Source organism: Monodelphis domestica, chromosome 4, assembly GCF_027887165.1.
Source record: "Monodelphis domestica isolate mMonDom1 chromosome 4, mMonDom1.pri, whole genome shotgun sequence".
Classification (NCBI taxonomy): domain Eukaryota; kingdom Metazoa; phylum Chordata; class Mammalia; order Didelphimorphia; family Didelphidae; genus Monodelphis; species Monodelphis domestica.
Genome location: NC_077230.1, coordinates 433,143,244 through 433,163,031, shown reverse-complemented (window position 1 = coordinate 433,163,031; position 19,788 = coordinate 433,143,244). Strand labels below are relative to the sequence as shown.

The window sequence follows — 19,788 nt, the reverse complement described above, 5'->3', positions numbered from 1 at the left end:
CTGCCCCTCGAAGTGCCGGTTGCGAGTCCATTCGGAAGGGGGGGGGGGGGTGTCGGGCTGCCCCCAAAGGCCCCCGGAGCTCTTCTAGATGGAGAGTGACGGGGATCCCCGTGACGGTCAATAAGGCACCACCCTCGGAAGGGGGGATCTTGTCCCCCTGTCTGGGTAGTCAATAAGGCACCTACTGTGTGCCAGCACACAGGTCTGGAGCGCCTTCCGGTCTGAAGGAGAAGCAGGGCTGGAAGAGGAAATGGCAGTGAGGAGAGAAGGCTGTGGGACTATTCCTTTATAACAACCCCCCGCTCCCCCCCCCCCCCCCCCCCGAGGATTCTAAACCCCGGGCCCAAGCAGGAGGACTCCGTTTCCCAGAATGCCGGTCTCATAACTTCTCCCTTGTCTTGGCTCCTCCCCACTGTGGCACCCCAAGGCATGCTGGGAATCTCCTGCCAGCCGTCAGCTCCTAGAAGGCTCACAGCAGTGCTTTTTGGACCTTTGTTGGGTGAGAGGGGGAGGGGAGGGGAGGTAGTCAATGAGCAGGCGCGGCCCCGGGCTCCCTGCTCTGGCACTTTCTGCTTCCTAAATCCTGGGGAATGAGAAGAACTGGGTGGCATCATTCTGGGTTAGTGGCCCGGCGGTGTGGGCGAAAGCATGTGCGCATGTGTAACGAGAGCGAGGAGTCGGGCCCAGAGCTGGGGTGTAAAAGTGTGTGGAAGGGGGAGGGGAAGAGTCTGTGTCTCCTCGTGTGTTTCTGAGAGTAGGATAGAAGGGGGATCCCACCTCCCCGGGCCATGGGGAGCGCCGATCCATGGATTTATCAGCGAGTCAATTCATCAGAATACACTCATTAGGCACCTGCTGTATGCCAGGCTCTGGCCTGGAGCGGCTTCCCATTTGAAGGAGGAGAAGCTGGGCGGGAAAAGGAAATGGCAGTGAGGAGAGAAGGCTGTGGCGCCCCAGGCTGGGGGACTATTCCTTTATAACCCCTCCCCCCCAAGATACTAAGCCCAGGGGCCCAGGCAGGAGGACTCCATTTCCCAGAATGCCTATGTCATGACATCATGCCCTCCCCTTGGAGGACTCCATTTCCCACAATGCCGTTTCCTGACTTCTCCCTAGTCTTGGCTCCTCCCCACAGTGGCAGTCTCAAGGGATGCTGGGAATCTCCTGTGGGCAGTCTCAGCTGCTGAAGGCTCACAGGTGTGCTTCTTGGATCTTTGCTAGGTGAGAGGGGAGGGGAGGGGAGGGGAGGGACTCAATGCGCAGAGGCGGCCCTGGCTCCCTGCTCTGGCAGCTGAGACCCGGAAGACTGGGATGGAGCCGTTCCGGGATCCTGGGGTTGGGAGGGGGCGTGTGCGCGCGTTGCCGCGAGAGAGGGAAGGAGGGGTGGTGCCCCCCAGTATAAAGGTCTGCGGCGGGGGGGGGGGGACGCGGACCCTGTGGGTCTCCGTGACTGTCCATCACCTTGAAGGACCTCAGAAAAGGGACAAACACGGAAGTGCCGGGGCAGGCTGGGGCAGCTCGGTCTGGACCAGGAGCCGCGGCGGGGCTTTGTCCTCCCCCACCCGCCGGAGCCTGGAGGCAGCCGCAGGGGGGCGGGGCTGGGCTGGGCTCTTCCCCGGAGGGAACGTTCTGCTCCGAGGGGAGAAACACCCAACCTCAGCCAGGTCTGGCCGGGGCGTCTGGGTGTGTCTCCATGTCTTACATTGTTTGTCCATCCTGTTAAAGACCTCAGAAAAGGAACCAACACGGAAGTGCCCGGGAGGTTCTGTCTGGACCAGAAGCCGTGGCCGGGCTTTGCCCCCCCCCCCCCCCCCCCCGCCAGGAGACAGCTGGGGGAGGGGGTGCAGTCACGGGAGGGGGCGGGGCTGGTCGGGGCGAAGCAGCCCTCCGGGGCCTGTCAGGGGGCAGCGGGGCTGCCATGGAAGGAGCCCCGATCTCGGGCCCTGAGGAAATGCCCCACCCGATGCCCCCCTCATTCCCCAGGAGCCCCTCCCTGCAGTAACCCCCAATCCAGCCAGTGCCGCTTCTGAATGGAAGGAAGCCAAAGATGGCACCAGAGGGGGCGGGGCTTCTTCCCGGCCTTTCCACTGCTCTACCCAGCCCGAGGCTCCCTTTTCCCCCCTGAGGCCAGGGAAGGCCTGGGAGCCCCCCTGAGCCCTCCCCCTCTGTCCCCCCAGGCGCACATCGCGGACGTCTCCCCCTCGGGGCTGCCACCCCTGAAGCACCCCAGGGTGACACCGCAGAGAGCCCGCAGCCAGAGCAATGGCCCCCGGGACCCCGAGGCCCCCCTCCCAGGTGAGTGCGCCCGGAGGGAAGGGCTAGAAGGGCTGCCGAGAAGGGCTCCAGCCAGGCTCCTCCTCCAGGCTGCTTCCGGGGTCAGGCAGTGGCTCAGCCCCCGCCAGGCTTTTGGGCCTTATTCGACAGTGAGAAGGGGGGGGGGGGGGGGCCCTGCTGAGCACGTGGAGCACCGGCCTCCCAGGGCGGCCCTGAGCTTCTCCCCACAGTCCCTGCTCTCAGCCCCTCCCCCCTGGCCACAGGAGGCCACCATGGTGGGTGCTGGGAATGGGGGGGAGACAGACAGCATTGGGCTTCCCCAGCCCCAGGAGGAAGAGCCTGGCAGGGCTGGCACCGCGCTGGGCACAGGGGCGCCAGGGGAGGGGGCTGGGCTGGCCCAGGAGAGCTGCCCCAGGGAGGAGAGCAGGCGGGTGAGGCGGGGCCTGGCAGGAAGGGGCCATCCAAGGGCCCTTGACAGGGCGGCCCCCTGAGCTGGGTGAGCCCCGGCTGTGCCCGGCTTGGGGGGTTCCTGCAGTTCCTCCGTGTTTGTTCCCTCCGTGGAGAACCTTGTGAGGATCAGAGCTCCGGGCTGTCCTCCCCCCCCCCAAGGGTCCCCAGAGCAGGGCAGGTGTTTGCGGGGTCTGACGGGTCATGCCAGGCTGCAGGGTGCAGAGGAGGGCAGCAGGCGGCGGGCAGAGGGTTTGGTCAGGGTCGGAGCCTTTGATGGAGTCCCGAGTCCAGGAGCCTCTCCGGCCTCAGTCCTCGGGGAGCCTCTCGTGGGCAGAAACCTGCGAAGGGTCCCGGTCCCTGGACAGGCCGAGGCTGTGTGGCCTCCTCAGGCCGCCTCTGTGCTCGGCGTTCCCGGACACAGACCTGAAGCTGCTGACATTCTAATGCACCAACCTCCACCCCTTCCAGCGCTGCGGCCTTTATTCCACTCTTGACAGACACACTCGGTAGAATGACTGGTTCCTGATCACTAATGTAAAGGCACTGAAAGGACTTTCCTCTCACTGTGACGTCAGACAGAGGGCGGGTCCATGGAGGCCTTGTACAGACTTTCGCCCAGACCTGGAGGAATCCTCAGGCGCAGAGGCTGGGGGGACAGTAGTGAAGGCCGGGAAGATGCACGGCCAGGAACAAGGAAGTCCCCGGTCGCTGCATTCAGAGTAGGGAAGGGAATAAGGGGAGAAGGAAGAAGAGTTAGGGGGAAGCTGTCGGGGTGAAACAGGGGAACCTCCTTAGGTTAAGCTCAAAGGATTAAGGGCAGGACTGGCAAGCCATGGTGAACCTTGACACACACTGAGAGTGTGCTGGGCCAGCCACAAGGCTGGGGGAAGCTGGGACTGACACCTTCCCTGTATGGACGAGGACTGGCTTCCCCTGTGGTGAAGTAACGAGGCAGGAGTTGAGGTCTCCTAAGCCCCCCTCGGTGGTTATTTATGCATCTGAGATGTCAGGGGAGGCCCTGAGTGGTGAGCTCACCAGGGAAATCTATCGATATACATGTACGGAGAGAGAGAGAGAGACAAAAGACCTGCGCTAGAAGAAAGAATTACTGTTTTCTTTCTGTTCGATTTTGGAGAGTCAACTGACCCCGTTAAATGACCAGTCAGTTAATAAAATATTTAACATGAGGAACTTCTGCCTCGTGAGAATTCCACTGCCAGTGCCTTTCTTTTGAATGAGCTCAATCCCCAACCTCAATTAATGAAATGTTCTGTTTGAAAAAGACGAGCTCCCTTCCTTTCCTCATCATACTTACTCTTCTTTCTGTGTAACTAAAGAGAAAATGACTGAATGTGTTTCTGTAACAGTCGACATTCATCATGAAGGAAAGACGGGATGCTTTGGTCATGGCACGTCCTAGCCAGTGGTTCCCAAAAGACTCACTATAACAAACATGTGACTGTGCTTCTTCATTTAACTAGAATCACACACAGTACTTGCAGCTTTCTCATATGCTCTTCAAAAAGTTCTTACCAGGTCAGGTCTGACACGGGATGGGGAGGAACTTCAGATCACCTCCTCTCTTTCTCCCCAGAATCTCCCTTCGCATCTCCCTGATTCCAGGGTTACGACACTTCTCCAGGTTTTGCTCTTCCCATGATTCTCACTTTAGTGATCTCACAAAATGCCTTTGGTGTTGGGCTCTGAGTGAAAGATCTTCAGTGCTAGCTTTGACTCTCATCAGGGTTAGGCTTTTGGTACTGTAAATCTCTCGTGTGCTTCAGTTTTCTCCAGTCAGTTGATGAGGGTTGTACTAGATGGATTCTGGAAGTTCAGCTCTAAATCATGTGACTTTTGCTGGTTTAGGAGTCAATAACCTTCAAGGATGTGGCTGTGGACTTCACCCAGGAGGAGTGGGGCCTGTTGGACCATTCTCAGAAAGAGCTGTACCTGGAGGTCATGCTGGAGAATGTGCAGAATGTACTCTCTCTGGGTAAGGACCATTTCCTCTGTTACTCTGAATCTCCCATTTAGGGAATGTCTTCATTCCAAGCCAAATAAATGTACAAGATTTCGAACCTTTGTCAATGATTTAAAAAAAAAAGCAAAAGTACTGATCTCTGCCCTGGATTCTCCTCCTGCCTCCATTTCATAAAAAAAGTCTTTAAATTAGTTGACAGGAAGCTGGGACTTTCTTTTCTTGGTCTGGAAATGGATTCTTCTCTTTTAGATAGCTACAGGTAAAAGATGTCCATTTCTGAAGCCAATCTCAGAAGTCATCTAGTCCAGCCTCCAATTAGACCTGAATTTTGTGTGCGAATTCTCTGTTTATAACCAGGCAACTTTTTTGAAGATGGGCATTGAAGGGGACCTTCCAGCTACCAAGGCAGCCCCTTCCCCTTTGGAATGAGTTTGGTCTTTAGAAAGGATTTCTTGTTATAAATGTTAATGGAGGGAGGCAAAGCCAAGAAGGTAGCATAGCAGAAACAAAAGCTGGAGCTGCCCTAAGAATCTGAAATTAACTCTAAAACAATGCTTCTAAATGACTAGAGTCAGAAAAGCAATACAGGAAAGATCAGGTGGCTCTCCTGAGGAAACAACTTGAAAGTTAGGCAGAGAGGATCTGTTTGTGGGGATAAGGGGGAACTGGAGTAAAACTGCGCACAGAGCGCACAGTCCTCTTTTTCACCCCTTGATTTTTTTACATATATATGTAAATATCATCATACATATGTCATTTCATCAAATGTACATATACATCTTATCATCATACATCATATCATCACAATCGGCTTACTTCCGCATCCTCTTTCTAAGTATATTCCTTCTATCTTCTCTACTACTCAGAGTAATTTTTGAGAATTACAGATGTCTTCTTTTCATGTAGAAATACAAACATTTTGACCTTAATGAGTCCTTTAAGTTTTCTCTTTCTTATTTACCTTTTTAGGTTTGTCGTGGATCTTGTGTTTGGGCTTCACATTTTTTGTTAAAGTCTGGCTTATTCTTCAGGAAGGCTTAGAAGTCTTCTTTCTTATTGAATGTCTGTTTTTTTTCCCCTGAAAGAATATACTAAGTTTTGCTGGATAGGTGACTGGGTTGTAAACCTAGATCTTTCACCTTCCAAAATATATTCCATGACTTCTAGACCCTTAATGTAGGAGCCACTAGGCCCTGTGTTGTGGCTCCATAGTATTTGAATTGTTTCTTTCTTGACTGTTTGAAGTATTTTCTCCTTGGCTTGGGGGCTCTTGAATTTAGCTATTATATTTCTGGAAATTGTTATTTGAGGATTTCTTTCTAGAGGTGATCTGTGAATGCTTTCAATTTCAATTTTATTTTCTTGTTTGAAGATATCTGGGCAGTTTTCTTTTATAATTTCTTGTATTATGCTGTCCTAGATTTTTTTTTTATCATGGCTTTCAGGTAGTCCAATACTTCTTAAATTGTCTCTCCTGTATCTGTTTTCCAGGAGAGCTGTTTTTTTTTTTCAGTAAGATATTTCATTTTCTTTTTTATTTATTATTTTGTTTTTGTTTTTATTGTTTTCTTGATTTCTCATGAAATCATTAGTTTCTAGTTGCTCAGTTTTAATTTTTAAGGCCTGATTTTCCTCCATCAGTTTTTGGTTCTCCTTTTTCATTTCTTCTTGCACTGCTTTCATTTCTCTTCCCCACTTTTTCTCTGTCTCTCTTAATTAGTTTTTGAAGTCTATTTTAGCTCTTCTACAATCTTTGTTAGTCCATATTTTTCTTTTGGATTTTTATAATAGTGGGAGACACAGAAGGGGCTTTAAAATGCTAGGACCAGGAAACCAGCTGCTGGAGGGGACTGATTACTGTGTAGCAACTTCTTCCTTCCTCCACTAAGGCTAGATAACCTTAATGGAGTCCAGACCTGACTAGAAAGTGAGTCAGCCCCTCCCAACTTTTGTTCTTTGATTTTGACACCTCCCTCCTATTACAAAACTTAGAAACAGTCTTCTGTAAACTAAATGGCTAATTTATTTCTTGGGAAAGAAAGCTAGGGAGAGAGGGAGTAGAAGGCAGAGGGATCAAGGAGACCCTGCTAAACATTCCCTAATGGCTACTTTTAGATGGTGGGATCAAATTGTCTTTCTGGGTGAAATGGTGATCCAGGGTGATCTTCAGTAACAAGGCAGAAACACTTTTCTTCAGCACAGCCAGGTAGAGGGGATATTAGAAGAGCCACTCTCCTCCCTGGCTCTTGTCAGAGTCTCTTATTAAGAGAGTGAGTGGCCAGAGGCAGCTCTGGTCAACAGTTCAGCTTTTGAATCTTCCATGGAATTCTCAATTCTCCCTTCCCCCACTGGTTGAATGTTCCATCTGCCTCTCTGCTTTTGACCATTTCTCTTGACTATACTTTGCATGTGTTTGCTTTGCTTTCACTGTCCCCTTCTGTGTCTGTACCTTGTTCTTTGTCATGAAAATTCTTTAGAGTTTGGTGCTTTTTGTTGTTGTTTGCTCATTCTTCCTATCTTTTGATAGGAGGGCTCTGTTTTCTGGGAGGTAAGGGGTAAATTTAGGGTTTTTTTAACTGAATATAAATTTAGTTGGTTGCCAGGGATTAATTCAAAACCCAATAGAAATGCTCAAGTCAGTTTGGGAATTTTATGGTAGTTTAATTAATATAGAGGGAAGGAATTAAGAAGAGAGAGGGAAAAGGGTATAAGATTTCTCAGGCCTAGCCTGAGCTAAGGGGGAGTTCAGAAACCTTCCAGCCACAAGGCCTCCTCGGAGGATGGTGTTTTTAGGAAAGGTAAGGGGAAAAAAGGAATCGGCCTAAACTCTTGAGAGAGCTCAGGGAAGACGCCTCACCTGACCCACACCAAAATGCTGCCACAAGCCAAACCTGGACAAGAGCTATAAGCACGCCAAGACACCCAGCATGCTGCCACCAGCCACGTCTCTGCTGCAAAAAAGAGCCAGAGCTACCTCTCCACAAAAAGAGCCCGGATAGAGGAAGTGACATGAAATATATAGACTTTTTCTTTACATCACTTCCTGCGTCTCATGTACCCATGGTAGCTTAAGCTTGACTTGGGACAGCCCAGATGGTCTGTCAGTTGTTTCTTATTTGTCACTTGCTAGCACATGTCTGTCGTAGGCCATTCTCCTCAACACTTAATCCTTAAGTAGGGGTGTAGACATTCCTGATTGCTTGACTAAGCAGAGTGGAGTAAATCTAAAATTCACATGTAGCCTCTTAAACTTTAATCCTTCCTTGATGCTACCCTTAGCTTTTTTTTTTTCTGGGTTTTAGGCAGTTTCAGTTTTTCCAATATAGTGTGATGGCCTGTGGACTGAAAGCTCTGAGAGCCACCTCTCACTGCTGATTCAATTAACCCTTGAGATGCTGTTAGCTTAAAGACTTGCTTCAGGCTTGGGAGTAAGCTTTTGGTCTTACTCTAAGCTTGGTCAGGTCAGGAACTGTTCAAATTCTAGCCTCAGGCTTAGGTGTAAGGTGTTTGTCTTTGGTTTTTTTGGTCATCCTGTATTTCATCTAATCATCTAATGAGGCACACAGTTGATTGTCTCATCCTGGGGCTCTGCACTGAGCTTTTGGCAAAAAGATTAGGACCCTCCTTTGGGTCTCCCAGCTACCCCAAACTGGGATCTGTGTCCTCACCCCAAGGCCAGACTGGGACTCCTGGCTTTGCTCTGGGCCCACACAGGTCAGCCCGCTTAAGCACAGATTGCCCTGGGCCGGGATGCTGGACTTCCCCCCAGGTTTAGAATTTCAAGGCACTTGGGTTGATCAGCCCTCGAGTTGCCCAGGCAGTGTCTCAAGAACTGGATGTTTGCTTGGGCTTAGGTTCTGAACCTGGCACAACAGATGTAGGATGATGGGGTGGCGGGGTTAGGAGGGGTGGGTAGGGGTGCAGCTTGCTCTTCACTCCTAGCTATAGCTATGGTGAAAATTTATTAGCAGAAACATCAATAAGAGAAACTAGGTCTCCAAGCCAATAAAAAATAGGTTTCTTGAGAGAGGGCCAAACACACAATAAAGCTGGAGTCTGGTCAAGACCAAGACCAAAGACCCCGAGCCTTAGGAGAGAGCCTTTTTTATGCTCCGAAATCTGATGACATGGTGTCAGATTAGACAGAAAATAGTCAAACTTAAAGTAGGATGAACATAAATCTTTCGTGGGCAGGTCTTTATTAATGACACAAATGCTGAAAGTACAGAAATAATCACGATGGGTGGCAACTAATATCTATTATTATGGCCGACCTTTCCAAGACCTCTGCAATAAGGGGTCATGGTCTGATTGTTTTTGCTCACAATTTCTATTAATATCAGGAGTCGGCTTCTTCTAAAGATGACCTGGCCAGGCAACCCAAAGGCAGCCCTCCACTGAAGCAGGCTGGGGTGGGCTTGATAGAAACTTTGGGGTTACAGGTTTAAGATCAGAATGCTCATCAGCAAGATTTAATACCACCCTAGGCTGTATTTTGCTTAGCTAATGCTTATAATTCATATAAAGCAGATTACATGATTTATGTTATAATCGTAAAGGTTAATACTATTCTAATCATAACAGGGAGTAGGAGGTTTCATACTCGCATAGCCTCCTGTTGACTGTGCTCCCCTCTCCCCCAATGCCCCAGATGTACTCTGCCTTCCTTGTGGGTTTTTGTTGTCTTGAAAGTTGTTTCACTGTATCTCCTAGTTGGTTCTTCCTCTCCTGTATTTGTTTTGTGGCCTTATTTTGATATTGTTTGGAGAGGATTCTCATGGCTACTCTGAGCTTCTCCGCTTTACTCCACCATCTTGGCTCCACCCACAGAACTCTCTCCAGAAAATATTTTGTAGAACAAGAAAAAATACTTACAGAATTCATCTGGGAGAACAACAGATCAAGAATATCATGGGAACTAATGAAAAAGAAAATGTTAAGGATGGTAGCCTAGCAGTACCAGGTCAAAACTGTATTGTGAAACAGTAATCATCATAGGGGTGGATCAGTGGAATAGATTAGGGGTAAATGATGTCAGCAATCTAGTGTTTGATAAACCCCAAATCCCAGCTTTTGGGATATGATCTCACTATTTGACAAAAACTGCTGGGGAAACTAGAAAACAATGTGGCAAAAATTAGGTATAGACCAATAGCTCATATCCTTTGTTAAGACAGATCAATGGATGGGGGCAGCTGGGTAGCTCAGTGGATTGAGAGCCAGGCCTAGAGACAGGAAGTCCTAGGTTCAAATCTGGCCTCAGACACTTCTAAGCTGTGTGACCTTGGGCAAGTCACTTTAGCCCCATTGCCCAGCCCTTACCACTTCTTTGGAAGGTAAGGGTTTTAAAAGAAAAAACAGGTCAATGGGCATATGATTTAGATATAGGCATGATGTTATAAGTTATTCGAGGAACATGGAATTATTTACCTATCAGATCTTTGGAGAAGGGAAGAATTTCTGACCAAACAGGAGAGAGAGAACATTATAAGATATAAAAAGAATAACCAATGTAACCAAGAGTAGAAGAAAAACAACGAAAAACTTTTATAATGGTTCTCTGATCTCATTTCTCAAATATATAAAGAACTAAGTCAAATTTGTAAGAATCCAAGTCATTCCCCAAATGCCAAATGGTCAAAGGTTATGAATAAGCAGTTTTCAGATAAAGAAATCAATAATCATATAAAAAATGTTCTAAATCCCCCTTGATTAAAGTGAATTCAAAGAACTCTGAACCACCTCACCCCTACCAGATTGGTCAATATGATAGAAAAGGAAAGTGACATAGGTTAGGGGGCGTGAGGCCAAATTGGGACACTTAATACATTTTGGGGGGAGTTGTGAACTGATCCATCCATTCTGGAGAGCAATTTGAATAGACTCCCAAAGGGCTATAAAACAATGCACATCTTTTGATCCAGTGGTACCATTACTAGGTCTGTGCCTGAAAGAAATCAGAAAAAAGTAGAAAGGATGTACTTGTAGGAAAATATTTGTAACTGTTCTTTTGGTGGTAGCAAAGAATTGGAAATTGAAGGAATGTTTCTCAGTTGATGAATGGCTGAACAAATTGTATATGATGGTGATGGAATACTATTGTGCTATAAGAAATGATGAATGGGATGATTTGAGAAAAAGTTGGAAAGAGTATCATGAACTGATGCAGAATGAAATAAGTACCAGGAAAACATACACAGTAACCGTAATATTATGGAATGATCAACTGTGATAGAGTTGGCTGTTCTCAACAATACAGTGACCTAGCACAATTCTGAGGGACTTAGGACAAATAATGCTTCCAGAGAAAGAACTGTTGGAGTCGGAATGCGGATAAAAGCATATAATTAAGTTTATTTGGGTTTTTTGTTTTGAGGTTGTGGTTTTATGTTATTATTCACTCACAAAAAGAAACAATATAGAAATAAAATAAAAGAGAAGTATAAAACTGCAGCTCACCGCCCCTAATTCTGCCTACTCTAGCAAGTTTATCCTAATTCCTCCTTCATTCTTCCCTTCAATTCCAGGCCAGATGATAGGAATGGAATGGAAGGGAATAAGCATTTCAAAATACCTGCTCTATGTTCTCACCTGGGTAAAGGAGTTCATAATCATCATTAATTTCACAACAACCCTGTGAGTTTGAAACTTGTCCTCAAGTCTTAGATGAGGTAACTGAGGCAAACAGAGGTCAAATAACTTGCCCAGGAGCACCCATTTATCTTCTCTTTGAGACTGGTTTAAATTTGTTTTTCTGACTCCAAGTTCTGATCTCTTACACCTCACTACCACCTACCTGTAATTTCTAGATAATGGAGGGTGTGGAATGTGTCTATCCTTCTATTACAAGACGTAAACAAAACTGGAAATTTCTGATCTCAAATGGTTCCCATGATCTCTATCCTCCTGTAAATGTCCCAACAGTGAATACAATAGAAACTATTTTGTAGGCCCCACTTCTATGCAACTTTCTGTTTGGAGAACCATATATTATATTTTTCTTTCCTGAACCCTTCCATCTTCCTTATGCCCAGGGCTTCCAGTTCCTAGAGAAAATTTTATCTCCTGTTTTCAGCTTGGGAAAACACCATGGTTGCTAGAACAAAAAAGCCTACGGAGCTCCTGTCCAGGTGAGTGAATTGAAAATTAGTGCATAAAGCTGTTATCCCAAAAGACTTTTATCTGTTGCAATGAAAGGAGTGGTTAAATCATGCTGTTCTTTTCCTGAGAGATGGATGATGGACTCAGTATAGGGTATGAGACATAATCTATGTAGATCATAAAATAAGATGAATATTTAGTATGTCTGCACTTAATGGCATAATATCTTTGCATCTGTAGAGAAAATAAGAAAACATATTCCACTTTGAAAATTACTGCCTGAGAGTTAAAAAGAGTGAAGTTGTTTCTCTGCTTAGCATATAAAATTTACCAAGAATGGCCATGTGATAGTGCCTCCAAAGTGATGAGAACAGAATATGTGGAAAGTTACCTGATATTTACACAATTTTAAGAATAACCAAGTGATTTTTTTAGGAAAGATAGGGCAACAGAGAGAGTCTGTCCAATAATGTGGACAGAGCATGTTCAGGCACAGGGTTTGAGTTGTAGTCTAGCTTCAAGGAAGTTGGTCAGGTCATTGTTTACTCATGACCTGAGTTGGTGAAGTATGATGAGAATCTTTGGCCTGCCTGTGTCATAGGTCCATTGTGAGGTTTCAATTATTGTATGTGAAAGTATTTCTAAAAATCATCCATCTTGCAGATATGACCTAATGGTGTAGCCAAAGACTGGATTAAGTTTGAAAACTCCTCTGGGCCTGAGAAATAAAATCAATTACTTTCCGCTATCAGAGGAAAGAACTTATATATTTCTCTGTGTGTGTGTGTCCTCCTTCCTTCTCTCTTTATATCATTATTTGTTTTCTTCAGAGACAGAGACTAATTTTGAGGTGAAGGAGATGTCTACAAAGCTGAGCCTCTTTGTGGAAGAATCTGACCCCCAAAGATGCATGAATGAGGGTTCTCGTGACTTCATTTTGAGAAAAATATTTGACTCTAATATTAAGGTAAATAAAATTCCAAAGACGGATCATGAATTTGATGAAACTTCCAAGAAATTTAGCCAATATTCAGTCTTAAACCAGTATACAAACTTGACCTCAGGAAATGACAGTTGTCAGGATAGTGAATATAGAAAATGCATTCCTGAAGAAGTAGGACTTGTTCAGTCACATGAGAAACCTCATGAAATACCCATGTATGAAGGTAACCTAGAGGGAATGGCCTGTGATTGGAGTTCAGACCTCATTAGACATCCAAAAAGTCAACATGTAGAGATGGTTTCTATGAGTGATAAAGAGAGACCTTTCAATCAGAACTCTGATCTTCTTGCACCTCAAATAATCCACTATGGAGAGAAACCTTATAAATGTAAGCAGTGTGGAAAGACTTTCAGAGAGAGGGGCCATCTTGCTACACATCAGAAAATCCACACTGGAGAGAAACCTTATGAATGTAAACAATGTGGAAAGACTTTCACAAAAAGGGGAAATCTTGCTACACATCAGAGAATCCACACTGGAGAGAAACCTTTTGCATGTACACACTGTGGAAAGGCTTTCATACAGAAGGACGGTCTTTCTGCACATCAGAGAATCCACACTGGAGAGAAACCTTATGAATGTAAAGAGTGTGGAAAGGCTTTCACACGGAGGGGCTCTCTTGCTGCACATCATAGAATCCACACGGGAGAGAAACCTTATGAATGTAAAGAGTGTGGAAAGACTTTCACACAGAGGGGCTCTCTCGCTGCACATCAGAGAATCCACACTGGAGAGAAACCTTATGAATGTAAAGAGTGTGGAAAGGCTTTCAAACGGAGGGCCCATCTTGCCAGACATCAGAGAATCCACATTGAAGAAGAATCTTATGAATGTAAACAGTGTGGAAAGGCTTTCACAAAGAGGACCCATCTTTTTGCACATCAGAGAATCCACACTGGAGCAGAACCTTATGAATGTAAACAGTGTGGAAAGGCTTTCACTCAGAGGAGCCATCTTGCTGTACATCAGAGAAAACACACTGGAGAGAAATCTTATGAATGTAAACAGTGTGGAAAGACTTTCACATGGAGGGGAAATCTTGCTGAACATCAGAGAATCCATACTGGACAGAAATCTTATAAATGTAAACACTGTGGAAAAACTTTTGCAATGAGGGGCCAGCTTGCTGCACATCAGGCAGTCCACTCTGGAGAGAAATCTTATGAATGTAAACAGTGTGGAAAGGCTTTTGCAGAGAGGGCCTCTCTTGTTGTACATCAGAGAATCCACACTGGAGAGAAACCTTATGAATGTAAACAGTGTGGAAAGGGTTTTACACAGAGAGGCAGTCTTGCTATACATCAGAGAATCCACACTGGAGAGAGACCTTATGAATGTAAACAGTGTGGAAAGACTTTCACAATGAGGGGAAATCTTGCTGCACATCAGAGAATCCACACTGGAGAGAAACCTTTTCAATGTCAACAATGTGGAAAGGCTTTCAGAGAGAGGAGCTGTCTTGCTGCACATCGGAGAATCCATACTGGAGAGAAACCTTATCAATGTAAACAGTGTGGAAAGACTTTTACACAGAAGAGCCATCTTCCCAGACATCAGAGAGTCCACACTGGAGAGAAACCTTATGAATGTAAACACTGTGGAAAGACTTTCACACTGAGGAGTCATCTTGCTAAGCATCAGAGCATTCACATTGCAGAGAAACTTTATGAAAGTAATCAGTTTGAATAGGCTTTCACATAAAGCTCCACAGTTGTTTCATGTTAGAAAATCTCCACTGAAATGAAACCTCATAAGTGAGGCTGAACTTATAGTTGCCACTTTTAGATTATTTAACATAAAAGGATCCACACTAGAGAGAAATGTTAGATCAATGTGGTATGGCCTTCAGGCAACAATCTTGTCTTATTCCCAGCCAAGAATTCCTTTTGCATAAAAATCTCATGACTGTCATGATTGGAGAAAGACATTGAAATGGAAAATCCAGAGCTTGTTCTGTATGAGAAAATGTCTTCTGACCAGAGCAGTTCCAGATGGATTCCCTGTAGGAAAGCTTTCAGCCAGAGATCATATCTCTTACTTCATATCAGAGGATTCACAGTGCAGAAAAACCTAATGAATGTGCTCAAGTTGTATGTGTTTTCCTCAGGAGGAGAGTGATCAGTATTATTTAGAGAAATTCAAATTATAATAAGTCTGAGGGACCACCCCACATCTCTTAGATTGACTATTATGACAAAAGGAAAGTGACAAAAGTTGGAGAAGATGTGGGAAAATTTAGATACTAATGAACTATTGAGGGAGTTGTGAACTGATTGAACCAAACCATTCTGGAAAGAGCAATTTTGAACTGTGTCCAAGGGGCATTAAAAAAGGAAAAGGATCCATATGTATTTAAAATAAATAAAACTTAAAACTGCTTTTTTGGGGATGATGAAAAAATTGAAAAGAGAAAACTCATCAATTGGGAAATGGCTAGTGTTGTATGATTTCACTGGAATACTGTTGTTTTATAATTAATGAGGAGAAGGAGGAGGTCAGAAAAACCTGGAAAGGCTCGAGAACTGAATGAGACTGAATTTAGTAGAACCAGAACACTGCACATTGTTACAGCAGTATTGTCTGCAAAACTGTGAATTGAGCTATTCTCTACAACATGATGATCCAAAACAATCTTAAGGAACTCATAAATTTCATCCATAGAACTGATACAGATTGAAATCCAAAGAAAAATGTTTTCACTTTTAAATTTTTTATTTTGTTAGTTTTGTTTAGTTCCACAGGAAGGTCAATATGGAAAAATGTTTGGATTGCACATGGAAAATCTGTATAAGATTGTTTAACGTCCCTTGGGCATGGGGGGGATCCAAGACTTGAAATTTTTTTTTAAATGTTGGATATCATTTTTACACATAATTATTGTAAAAATCAGAGATGATAGAGAAGAGTTGTATGCTCATTAGTGAACAACATTTTTTCAAAATGAAAGGATATACAGGGAATGATTATAGGAAGGACTTCTTCACATTGAGCTCATTTTTTATTATACACTGGACACATTATATTGGAGATAAGATTCAATGTCTTCAATTTACCAGGAAAGGCATTTTGTTGTAGCATAGACTTCATAGACTGTCCCACAGAGAAACCCTCATTAAACATTCCAAATTTCATACTGTGCAAAAAAAAAATAATACGATAAGGACTTTTCTCTGAAATCCTAATGCTTGTCATTCTTCCTCACTATTTGTTGGTGTTCCATCTATTGCAGTTTTTTTAGCCATTCTTTAGTTTATTGGCACTCACTTGTTTCCTATTTTTTGCTGGTACATGTAGATCTTACCAAATTTAAAAAAAAATGAGTGCATGGGGAAGATATAAAAGGGATTGGAGAAATGATCCCTACTACGCAGTCCATTCTATCTAAGGCTCATGATGCAGTTGGCTGATTTCTGTCTCAGCAGAAGTCCAATCCTGCCAATGAAGTAATAAGGGAGGATTTGAGGTGTCCAAGTCCACCTTGTCTCTCAAAATACCAACTAATGGGGACTCAGCATATCCCAAGGTTGAGCTGTCAGGCCAGACAGAACTCCCTTTATAAGCAAGAGGCAAGGCACTGGGTTGATGGTGAAGGAGACACATTTTTTGCTTATGGGAATATCATGCCCCCATTGAGAAACCATATTATCCTTGAATAGCCTCATATTCTTTATCGGTTAAAATTTGAATGCTACACAATAAAACATTTCTGTACTGATGAACAAAGTCCCAATTACTCCTCCCTCTAATACTTACTTTCCCTCTAATCAGAGTTATTATAATGGAGAAGGGAAGAGGATAAGAATTTCACTTGCTCTAATAGCTCAAAAGGAAACAAGGAGATTTAAGCAGATCTCTTCAATTTTCTCCTTTCAAGTATAGCCAATTAAATATTTGATGAGTTTTAACATCAATGTCATACAAAATTAAATAATACAGTATTATACATAGTATTATAGTCATATTTTAAGTGTTATAGATTATTATATAACCAATATCACATAATATAATTTCATTATAACAAATTCTTTCATGATTTCCATAAAGGATAGTCAAATAAGTTAAGGATAGAACATAATGCTTAGAATTAGATTTGTAACTGAAATTAGAATTAAAATTCATGAAAAAAACATTAATTAAAACACAGGATCATCAGGGCTGATAAAGTACGATTTTTAAAAAATGTATTTTTTCACCTTTTCAAAAATGTAGTTTATAATCCAGCAACATCAGATTGTAAGAGAAGCTGCTTTTCTACAGCATATCTTTACATGGGCTCGCCAAATTTTACCTTTTCATAGATAATATGTTGAGTTTGAAACCTGAAACAAAGCTATCAAATTACCTTTTACATTTTTAATCACATCTAAAATCCTGTATGAGACTATCTAATATGAATATTTTTTTAAAGCAACAATAACAAGAATAATGGGGTAACTAGGTGGCTTGCAGGATTGAGGGACAGGCGTAGTAGAGAGAGCTTCTAGGTTCCAATCTGGCCTCGGATGCTTCCTAACTGTAACCCCAGGCAAGTCACCTAAACCCTTTGCCTAGGGAGGATTTAAAAGATAATTACAATAACAAGGATTCACATTTACATAGGGTTTGCCATAAACCATTTAGGCTATTAAACCTATTTTTATATGACCCTTTAGGTGAAATCCTTGGGCTAGTAAATTATATAGACTATGAATTGTATTTCCCAGCATTATAGTTCTTCCTCAAAACTGTTAACACTTCTTTTTTAAACCTCTACCTTCCATCTTGGAGTCAATACTGTGTATTGGTTCTGAGGTAGTAGGGTGGTAAGGGCTAGGCAGTGGGGGTTAAGTGACTTGTCCAGAGTCACACAGCTGGGAAGAGGCCAAATTTGAACCCAGGACCTCCCATCTCTAGCCCTGGCTCTCAATCCACTGAGCCACCCAGCTGCCCCCAACACTTTCAATTTTCAACAATTTCAAAGTTCCCAGCCAACTGTAACCTTATCCCTGTTTCCTTTCAAAGAGTTGGATTCCATTTTTCCCTAACCAAAGGCCTGGTCATATCTTTTGTGTTCATTTAATCCATTCCTAAACCTCTCTGCCTATCTCACAGGCTTTTCGGGGAAGCAGCTTCACATTATCCCCCAACTTCAAGAGCTGAGAATTTCCAGCTGCAATTTTACAAAGAGCAACCACGTGAAGTTTACTATGTGGAAACACTGGCTGAGCTTTCCTGTAGCAATCACATCCTAAATTGTTATGAAAGTAATCCTGTTTCACCGATTCTTGTCATTAAGCCTTTACCTTCTCTCTCAGAGTCAGTACTGTGGCAGAAGAATTGTAAGGGCTGGGCAATGGGGGTTAAGTGACTTGCCCAAGGTCTTGCAGTTCTGAAGTGTCTGAGGTCAGATTTGAACCCAGGACCTCCCACCTTGAGGCTTGGCTCTGTATCCATGGAGTGTCCATCTAGGTGTCCCTGCTTCACTGATTCTTCACTTCTATTAAGTTTGTTTATTGACTGCCCTCCCACATTTGGGAAGGGAGGGGAGGCCCTGAATGTCCAGGCTCTTTAAGTTCCCTCCAAAGTTCCTGTTCTTACCAGGTGGTTCTTCTCGCCTGCTCTGTATCTGCCTCTCTTAGCCCATGTTGTCAACTGCTCCAGACGTGGGATACGTTAGTGCCCATTTCCCCATTACACCAGAGCGAAACGAAACGGGCTCGTCAAAGAGAGCAGTTTCCTGGCGCCCCAAACAGCATGGATTGAGTCGGGCATCAGCGGTGGTGAGCCGCTGGTACTAGGCCAGCCCAGCTGAAGTCTTTGATTTACCAGCCTGGCAGGAAAGCTTAAGGAATTCTAATCCGATTCTGGAAAGGAAATGAAGAAATGGGTTCCAACTGCCTGCTGTTCTAGAGCCCTGAAGACCCTCTTCCGCATTCCTGCGTTCGGGGCCAAGTTCTGTAGCTAGTGATGAGTGGCGGCCAGACACGCGTCCTGCTGATGCCTAGCCCACTGCCCGACTCGGCCTTACTTCCTGGTTAGAGCTCCAAGTTAGATCTCACCCCATTGTAATCCTAGTTCCCCATACGGGAATTGCCACATTTTTGTTAGGCTAAGAAGTTGGTAAACTATTTGGCCCAATATCTTGGTTTACTGGTGTGTTTTCTTTCAACACCCCTACCTCATTTTAGAATCAAGACTAGTGATTGCAGAGCAGAAGGGTTAGACAATGGATCTCAATGCCTTTCCCTACTAGGAAGTGTCTGAGGGCTCATTTGAACCCAGGACCTTCCACCTGTAGGCCTGACTCAAACGTCTGAGCCTCCTGACTGCCTCTCTAACACCGTTTCAATTCCACATGGCTGGGGAGGGGCCAGTTGCCTCAGTACATTCTGGAACCTATAGTTAGAATTAGGAACTCCACCCCCCCCCCCTTGCCATCTTTGGCCCTTCTCTTATCTTGGTCTCTTGTATTTCTGCTCTCTTGCCTTTCTCCGTCTCTCTTCCTCCCACAGGGCCCCCCCACACACACACACACACAGGGCGGGTTTTAGCTGGAGGGCAAAATCTCTCCTTAAATTAATCCTAACTGGGCAGACAAGCCCCCACCTGGCAGTCCTGAGACTGCAGGGCTCCCTCGTGCGCACATCTCCCTTCACTGTCCACTCTCAGCCATTTCGGCCTCCCCAGCCCAGCCCGTGTCTGGGCCTCCTTTGCCCTCCCAGGCTTTTCTCTCGGCTCCTGTTCAGCCCACAACAACTAATCCCTGATGAGGGATGTCCGATGCCCTGAGGCCGCCTCCAGACCAGGAACTTCCCCAGCCCAAAGTCCCCTCAAGGCCGCTGCAGGGAATGTCTGCTTCGGGATGGATGTAGCCAGGCTGTTTGTATGGAGGAAGAATCTCCTCCATGACTTCTAGGCAGCAAAGGTCCCACCCCTTCCCCATCCTCTCCCATCTGCTTCCTCCTCCCAGTCCAGCCTCCTAGGTGGGATCCTCAGACAC

The 19,788-nt window shown here is 45.0% G+C and overlaps 1 protein-coding gene across 5 annotated transcripts; it reads left to right on the top strand.

Moving 5' to 3' along the window:
• The first annotated feature begins 418 nt into the window (after positions 1-418).
• LOC107650411 (zinc finger protein 260-like) lies at positions 419-18,928 on the top strand. Of its 5 annotated transcripts, none has more exons than XM_056825590.1 (6): positions 419-499; positions 1,117-1,197; positions 2,178-2,295; positions 4,591-4,717; positions 11,740-11,835; positions 12,637-18,928. In XM_056825590.1, the coding sequence occupies exons 3-6, from the start codon at positions 2,263-2,265 to the stop codon at positions 14,496-14,498; spliced, it is 2,118 nt and encodes a 705-aa protein (XP_056681568.1). In that variant the 5' UTR covers positions 419-499; positions 1,117-1,197; positions 2,178-2,262; the 3' UTR covers positions 14,499-18,928. The 5 variants fall into 5 exon arrangements, with proteins under 5 accessions (XP_056681568.1, XP_056681566.1, XP_056681570.1 ...); XM_056825588.1 differs by having other exon boundaries at positions 1,117-1,221; XM_056825592.1 differs by lacking the exon at positions 2,178-2,295 and having other exon boundaries at positions 1,117-1,221.
• Positions 18,929-19,788: the final 860 nt, after the last annotated feature.